This window comes from Eumetopias jubatus, unplaced genomic scaffold (assembly GCF_037043125.1).
Source record: "Eumetopias jubatus isolate StellerSeaLion01/CBP00866 unplaced genomic scaffold, mEumJub1_p1.0 scaffold_4, whole genome shotgun sequence".
Taxonomy (NCBI): domain Eukaryota; kingdom Metazoa; phylum Chordata; class Mammalia; order Carnivora; family Otariidae; genus Eumetopias; species Eumetopias jubatus.
In genome coordinates this window covers 14,545,909-14,554,820 of record NW_028274810.1, presented here as the reverse complement: position 1 = coordinate 14,554,820, position 8,912 = coordinate 14,545,909, and the positions used below count along the sequence as shown (strand labels likewise).

The 8,912-nt window shown below is 43.9% G+C and overlaps 1 protein-coding gene across 1 annotated transcript; it reads left to right on the top strand.

The window, feature by feature from the left end:
- Positions 1-410: 410 nt before the first annotated feature.
- Positions 411-7,646, top strand: RBM15 (RNA binding motif protein 15). The gene is made up of 2 exons (XM_028101970.1): positions 411-3,276; positions 7,352-7,646. The coding sequence occupies exons 1-2, from the start codon at positions 411-413 to the stop codon at positions 7,396-7,398; spliced, it is 2,913 nt and encodes a 970-aa protein (XP_027957771.1). The 3' UTR covers positions 7,399-7,646.
- Positions 7,647-8,912: the final 1,266 nt, after the last annotated feature.

Here is an 8,912-nt window from a genome sequence, read left to right as displayed (position 1 = left end):
CTCTCTCGCGAGAACGCTGTAAGCGGGCCTCTCAGAAAAAACGCCAGAACGGATGGCCCGACTTCCCAAATAGTGAGTTAAAGGACGGAGTCACAAACCAATGAAAGGAATGAGGAGGTGGGATCACTGCTTTTACCGCGCTAGAAGTACCGTTACAGGGCAGACTTTTTGTCCAATCAACGCCTCCAGAGTTTGGGTCAGGTGACCCTAGAGTGCGACGGGCGGAGCCACAGCCTGGCGCGAGGAACCGTTAAGATGGACAACAAATATAACCAATGAGGTCCTCAGACTAGGGCGTTGGGAACCCAATAACAGTGGTTGGGCGGGCGCCTTTCCGGAGCGCGGGGAGATGTAAAGACAGACAAATCGTTTTCCCAATGAGACTGTAGAAGAGACGAGCTAATTGACCAATGAGGACTACGGGGCGGGATCCTTTACCGCGGCGGAGTCCAAGATGGCGGCGTGCGGTTCCGCTGTGTGAAACGAGCGCGGGGCGGCGGGTTAATCATCTCCTCGGAGACGACCTCCGACGACCCGCAACAATGAAGGGAAAAGAGCGCTCTCCAGTCAAGCCCAAACGCTCCCGTGGAGGTGAGGACTCGACTTCCCGCGGGGAGCGGAGCAAGAAGTTAGGGGGCTCTGGTGGCAGCAATGGGAGTAGCAGCGGAAAGACCGACAGCGGCGGCGGGTCGCGGCGCAGCCTTCATCTGGACAAGTCCAGCAGCCGAGGTGGCAGCCGCGAGTATGACACTGGTGGGGGCAGCTCCAGTAGCCGCTTGCATAGTTACAGCTCCCCAAGCACCAAAAATTCCTCGGGCGGGGGCGAGTCGCGCAGCAGCTCCCGGGGTGGAGGCGGGGAGTCACGTTCCTCTGGGGCCGCCTCCTCAGCTCCTGGCGGCGGGGACGGCGGGGAATACAAGACACTGAAGATAAGCGAGTTGGGGTCCCAGCTGAGTGACGAAGCGGTGGAGGACGGACTGTTTCACGAGTTCAAACGTTTCGGTGATGTAAGTGTCAAAATCAGTCATCTCTCGGGTTCTGGCAGCGGGGATGAGCGAGTAGCCTTTGTGAACTTCCGGCGGCCAGAGGACGCGCGGGCGGCCAAGCATGCCCGAGGCCGCCTAGTGCTCTATGACCGGCCCCTGAAGATAGAAGCTGTGTATGTGAGCCGGCGCCGCAGCCGCTCCCCATTAGACAAAGATACTTATCCTCCGTCAGCCAGCGTGGTCGGGGCGTCTGTAGGTGGACACCGGCACCCCCCTGGAGGAGGTGGAGGCCAGAGATCGCTTTCCCCTGGTGGCGCAGCCTTGGGATACAGAGACTACCGGTTGCAGCAGTTGGCTCTTGGCCGCCTGCCCCCTCCACCTCCGCCACCATTGCCCCGTGAGCTGGAGAGAGAGCGAGACTACCCGTTCTATGAGAGAGTGCGCCCAGCATACAGTCTTGAGCCAAGGGTGGGAGCTGGGGCAGGTGCTGCTCCTTTCCGAGAAGTGGATGAGATCTCACCCGAGGATGATCAGCGAGCTAACCGGACGCTTTTCTTGGGCAACCTAGACATCACTGTGACAGAGAGTGATCTCAGAAGGGCTTTTGACCGCTTTGGAGTCATCACCGAGGTAGACATCAAGAGGCCTTCTCGGGGCCAGACCAGTACCTATGGCTTTCTCAAATTTGAGAACCTAGACATGTCTCACCGGGCCAAACTAGCAATGTCTGGCAAAATTATCATTCGGAATCCTATCAAAATTGGTTATGGTAAAGCTACACCCACCACCCGCCTCTGGGTAGGTGGTCTGGGACCTTGGGTGCCTCTTGCTGCCCTGGCCCGAGAGTTTGACCGATTTGGCACCATTCGCACTATAGACTACCGCAAAGGTGATAGTTGGGCATATATCCAATATGAAAGCCTCGATGCGGCTCATGCTGCCTGGACCCATATGCGTGGCTTCCCACTTGGTGGCCCAGATCGTCGCCTTAGAGTAGACTTTGCAGATACAGAACATCGTTACCAGCAGCAATATCTGCAGCCTCTGCCCTTAACTCATTATGAGTTGGTGACAGATGCTTTTGGACATCGAGCACCTGACCCTTTGAGGGGTGCTCGGGATAGGACACCACCCTTACTGTACAGAGATCGTGACAGAGACCTTTATCCTGACTCTGACTGGGTGCCACCCCCACCCCCAGTCCGTGAACGCAGCACTCGGACTGCAGCTACTGCTGTGCCTGCTTATGAGCCACTGGATAGCCTGGATCGCAGGCGAGATGGCTGGTCCTTGGACCGGGACAGAGGCGAGCGAGATCTGCCCAGCAGCAGAGACCAACCTAGGAAGCGAAGGCCGCCTGAGGAAAGTGGGGGCCGGCACCTGGATAGGTCCCCTGAGAGTGACCGTCCCCGAAAACGTCACTGTGCTCCTTCTCCCGACCGCAGCCCAGAATTGACCAGTAGCCGGGATCGCTACAACAGTGACAATGATCGATCTTCCCGTCTTCTTATCTTGGAAAGGCCCTCTCCAGTCAGAGACAGACGAGGTAGTTTGGAGAAGAGCCAGGGTGACAAGCGAGACCGTAAAAACTCTGCATCAGCTGAACGGGATAGGAAGCACCGGACAGCTGCTCCCACTGAGGGAAAAAGCCCTCTGAAAAAAGAAGACCGGTCTGATGGGAGTGCACCCAGCACCAGCACTGTTTCCTCGAAGCTAAAGTCCCCTTCCCAGAAACAGGATGGTGGGACAGCACCCACAGCTGCAGCCTCTCCCAAACTCTGTTTGGCCTGGCAGGGCATGCTTCTTTTGAAGAACAGCAACTTTCCTTCCAACATGCATCTGTTGCAGGGTGATCTCCAAGTGGCTAGTAGTCTTCTTGTGGAGGGCTCAACTGGAGGCAAAGTAGCCCAGCTCAAGATCACTCAGCGTCTTCGTTTGGACCAGCCCAAGTTGGATGAAGTAACTCGACGCATCAAAGTGGCAGGGCCCAATGGTTATGCCATTCTTCTGGCTGTGCCTGGAAGTTCTGACAGCAGGTCCTCCTCTTCTTCAGCCACGTCAGACACTGCCACCTCTACTCAGAGGCCACTTAGGAACCTTGTGTCCTATTTAAAGCAAAAGCAGGCCGCTGGGGTGATAAGCCTCCCTGTGGGGGGCAACAAAGACAAGGAAAACACCGGGGTCCTACATGCTTTCCCACCCTGTGAGTTCTCCCAGCAGTTCCTGGATTCCCCTGCCAAGGCACTGGCCAAATCTGAAGAAGATTACCTGGTCATGATCATTGTCCGTGGTGCGTCCTAAAGTCCATGTGTAACTTGTATTTACTACTTTGACATGGTTCCTGTTTTGTGATGTGTAATGGGATACAGCATCAGATGAAATTTTCTTTTGAATTAGTTTGTTTAGTTCTAGCTTTTTTCTTTTTTATATTTTTATAAACCTTTAAAATAGAAGTCAGGACAGTTTAGCTATTATTTTAAGTGAAAGGGATGCCCTGAAGGTAGCAGGCGGATGGATTTATTTTAATTAGGAGGTCCTACTCTTATGAGTAACTTTTTTCCTCTTTTTCTTCAGTTTTATTTTTTTTCCCCTTTTTTAACCTTGAGCTTAAAAAAAAAAATCCTCAGAGTTACAAACCCAAAATTTTTGAAAAGTCGGGATTTGGAGAAGCGCCCACTGACTTTATAAAGATGATAATATACACCTAAAAATGGCTTGATTGGTATGTAGGTAAATAATTCCTGTACCAGAAATGTTATTTGTGTGGTTGAAATTTGATCAGGAATCTTAAAAGTACAAGCTGGTAAATTGTATAGCAATATAATTATTTTAATCAGGTATTTGAGTATTTCTCTTAAAATACATGGTTTATTCCTGGAGAGTTTGCTTTAACATGCACATTTTTTATCATTAGTTCTTAAGTTCTGTATCCCGTATATGCACTTTTGGTTTGTAGCTGTAACTGTTCAGTAAAAATTGAAGAGTAGGTTACAAACCATATATGTCTTATGCTAGTATGCAAGAAGTGAATAGGTGTTTTTAAAATCAGAATTCTTTGGTTAGTTATTGGTGTGTGGTGGTGTTTTTACTGACTTTCAGAGAGGTATAGCAGGTACAGGTCTAATTTAATTGTGCATATTTCAAAACTTAAGTGTTTTTCATCAAAGATGAGTTTTTTTGTATCCATGCAAATTTCTGATTTCAATAATAGAAAGAAGAGTTGTCTGCAGGCTCATAAGTCAGCTTTTGTTTTAGTGGGCATTAATCAGCCATATCTGGATTGCAGAAAATTTTAAAGTCATCGTGAAATGCCTTTGACATGCTCTATTTAAATTTTGCCTGTATTTTTATTTTCATATATAAACAGTAGCGATGACATTACATTATTGAAAATGTTGAATATCTTTGAAATTTTGTGTTTAATATATTCACTGGTGTCCAACTACAGAGAACTGAAATGTCAGTGTAGGAAAACCTCTTTTTATTGTTTTATTTCCTAAACACCTGGAATTAATACAGAATAATTTAACCCACCGTCACAGTTTTTTTCAAAGCTGAAGGTTATATCAATTCCTGGTTCTTAACAAGGGCTTTTGCTGCAAAACAGTAATGGATGATTTTCTTTTTTGTCTTGTTTCTTTGATCTGTCCCTCTGTCCTCACCCCTAGTTTCTCAGGTCATTAGTTAAGTATATTTCCCCCTTTGATTTAAACGCTGAGGACTTTAGCTAAGGCCCTTGATGTTTAATTATGATTAGAAACTCTAGGACCTTTTGGATCATGGTCATGTTTCTATTCTGTGAAAGTGACTTATAGAAAGCCTGGCAGAACTCAACTGTTTTCTTTCTGTTATCAAAGCTGGTAGTTTTGAAATAGCACCAATAATAACCCAGGGAAATGTCATGTAATTTTTTTATTTTCCGTTATGACAGGTGTCTAATGCATGTCAGCATGAAATCCTCATCACTGCTGTGTCATCCTTTTTGGTTTTCACCATGCATTTATAAATTTTCTTTTTAAGTTGGAAGGTCTTTGTGGGTTTTTTGTTTGTTTTTTAAACTGGAAAAACTAGCTGTTTTAACAGAAGGAAGGTACTAGGCTGTGAGCCCAAAGTCCTTGGTGTGCCTGTAGGGAGAATATCTGAAATCCTACAAGTAAGACTTGGTGCTTTTGCTTTTAAAAAGCTTTACTTGGCACACTAATATGGAGGAGACACTGTTCAGAAAGTAATGCAGGTTTGCAGTCTGTGTATACATGGGGTCAAAGTACAGTTTGGCTAGATACATTTTTCCAGTTTAAATCTCACTAACCATTAACTTTTGAATATCTTTTGATAAGGCTGGACAAATGATTTTGCTCTTCTAGAGAGTGAAGTCCACAACATTTAATTTTACTCTAATCCGAAGTGTGGTTTTTCCCATTTTCCTTTTTTTGTTTTCTTTTTCTTTTTTTTTTTTTTAAGTTGATGTGACAACTTACCGAAGAGTACTGTGGTTTTTGCTCCGTGTTTGTTTGTTTGACTCTTTATCTGACATGGCGGCTTTTGTTAGATCTGCACAATTTGTGCTTCCGTGTTTCTGAAACAATGGCTTGATACCATTTCTAAATGTATGTATTAGAAATAACTAATTATGTTTAGTTTGGTGCTTACCTACAGAGTGCCATCATTCAGATGAATCTCTTATTTGTGTTGCCCATTCTGTTGTGCAGGTTCATAATACTGTTAAACTATCTACTTAAGCCTTCAGGATGGAATGAAAGCAAGAGTCTAAAGCTGTCTGGTTCTAATTCTCATTAGCCAGAATTTCATAATTTCAATATTGGATGTTCTTTGTAACAACCACTTGTTTCTTTTACTTTAAAAAAAAAATACTCATTTAGCTAAATTGATTTTTCTGGAACTGTTGAAATGAATGCAAAGAAAATTTCTTCAATATATCATTTAATGACTTATTAAGTATTATGGTGAAAAACATCAAGCTAATTAAGACTTAGATCACAACTTCAGAGTTTATGGAAAGTTAAGCAATCATTCGGCTTCTAGCCAATTTTTTAAATATTATTTTGTTGGTTGTAACCGGGATTCCTGTAAAGAGTTTTCCCACACAAAAATTTAAATTCCTGGTTTAACATGTATACTTGGACTCTGTAGCTAGAATTTTCCCTTTAAGGATTACATCTTAAAATGTCCATCCTCTGGCTGGCATAAGCTTTTTGTCACATTTTGAAGGTAACATACTCTGGCCCTTAATTCATTTAGATCATTTGAGATACAGTAGGAAAAGTGAGTGTGTGTGTGTGTGTGTGTGTGTGTGTGTTGCTTTCAGAGTCAAACACTGTTTAGGTTTATTTAAAAATTTTATGAGCAGGTTTTCACTGACAGTATTTGTTTTTTAAAATTTGAAATCCACGTTCTTTAGACCATGAAATTGCTCGTTAACGCAGGTACAGCTTGAACTTCAGTTTGGGTTCATGTAGGAACCATTCACCAAAAACTCTGTGGTAACAGAATTAGGAAATCCTCTTGAGAAGAGGGCCTTAATGACCTTTTATGTGAAAAATATTGGAGAGAATTTCGGGACTTTTTTTCTGTCTCTGCTACGGTGTTTGGTTTTGAGATGGCAGTTAGGGGTGAGAACAAGAAGAGAAGTGGAGCTGACCCTGTTAACATTCTGGTTATAATGATGTCCCTAAAGGGAGAAAATGATTTCAGGTAACCACAGCGAACTGTCTAGCTAAATAAAAAGGTTTCTATGTTTGATTTAAACAGTTGAAAAGTAAAAGTCCTAAAATGTTCTTTGGCCGTTTAGCGATTGTTCTTAATGAGTTTTCTTAAAAGAACAGCTGCTGTCTTTGGTAACACAGATGAAGGTGGATTTTTAAATGGCTTCGTATCTTGACCCCTTTCTACAACGGAATAGTTCTGGATTGTTCCATATAAATTATGGAATGAGACCAGAGAGGGTAAAAGTTTAACTAAACTCCACCTTTTTTTAGTTTCATTTTTTAAGTTATATTTAGAATATATTGATCATAAATTGATTATAAACTTTTTTCTGAATTTTTTTGACATGTTTTACTCAGTTACATGAGTATAAAGGGTATTTTCAGTTCTATAATCTTTGCTTAATTGCAGTCCTTAAAAAAAATCCACCCTGTTGTTCTACTTGTTATTTGTCTATTCATACAGTAAATTCATTCGAGGTATGTGCCAGTGGGTATTATTGGTGCTTTTTGAAGTCAAGCTGGACTATCCAGGAAGGTCTTGTTAATGTTATGTTCATCTATAATGGCATAGGGGAAATATATATATTTTTAATATTGTAAACATTTGTACTGAATAACCTTTTTTTCCCCCCCCGCAAGCAAAACTGGTGAACTGCGGATTGAAGATATGGAATTCAAAGCTCTAATGGACCTTTTTGAAGAGAAGTTGTGGCTTATGTGGAGTTTACATGGGCCTCTTGATGGAAGAAAGCTAATCTGTTTAGTATTTGTGCATTTTACTAAAATGGCAGCTTAAAGTTGTGTATCTGCTATTGTGATGCCAATGCCGGTGTTTTAAGTGGAAAAAAAATGACCTCTTGCTTTGTGCTGTGTACACAAGATTTCTGGAAAAGTAAAGAAAAACCCTTTTTATGGCTCACACAGCTTAAAAGTAGCTGTCACTCAAACGTGCGCTCACAGTTGAGCTGCTTTTGTTTTATTCTAAATAAATTGTTTCTTTTGAGGAAAATGTTTTTCTGCCTGGAAGTGAATTGACGGCAAACCTTTGACCCCTTTGTTTGCAGCCGAGGGGGTACTTGCTGCTGCTCAGATCTTGTATGTCTTGAGCAAGAAGCAGGGAGACCATCATTTTGACTATCACGGTGTGTCAATTCTGAAGGATCACTAGTGTTACTGTGACCCCCTTTGTTTGCAGCGAAGGGGATCCTTTGCTTCTCAGTCCTCAACTTGATGAGGAAATGGTGCTGTTTGCTGGCACGCAAGAAGCCGGGGCAAGCACCGTAAGCCTCACCACAGTGCACGAGTCGGGGGCTTTGCTGGTTTGAAGAGCCGGAGTTGCTGAAATTTAAGTTTTGATTTATTTTGTTCACCCATCACGTTTGGCCTTAGTTTCATTTTTAATTTGAAGAAAAGTTTGAAATTGCTTTATCTTGCACTTAACATTTGCACCAAATTGCCAAAAGAAGGAGAAATGCTCCGTTTGCTTTTTAAATGTTAATGATGATGTTAATAAAGCCTTTCCTGACACATTTGAGGAGCTCCTCCATCTCCAGGGGCTTCTTACCAGAGTTATGCAGTGATGGGTTTAGTTCTGAATGGATGAAGAGTTCCTGAGAGCTAGCGTTTGTAATTAGAACCGTTACTCGGTATCTGTGCCTTATTTGACCTGTGGTTCCACATGCCTTGGATGTGCATGCACCGTGACGGTTTCATAGGTACGAACGCACACTCAGGCCCAGTCACTTCGGTTGGTAGTACAGATTGTGAGGAAAAAATGGAGGCATCCTTAAAGAGGAGAAAGTGTTTGCCTTTAGTTCCTGCGTTATCCTGTACAGGGGCTCCTGAGCTTTGGAAGCTGTTCCCAGTACAGGAGAACAACTCCCCTGTTTGCAGCAGGAGACTTCGGTGCACAGTGACAACGCTGCAGTTCAAGAGGAAGCCAGCAGTGCTGCACCAGTGGCTTCAGACACCGTTGTCGTTTGCCAGTTTTAAACTTAACTAGTTGCAGACGAAGACCACCTTGAAATGCAGGCTTGTTGGGCTTGTTTTGAATTTTAACCTCGGATGGAAGAGCCCTAGTGCTGTCTGTCTCCATGCGGGATGATGCTTACTTAGGCAACAGGTGATTATCAACCGAGGATGCCACGGTTATGCTCTGCAAGGTGGTGTTCCAGTGGCAAACAGCTGTATAAACTCTTGT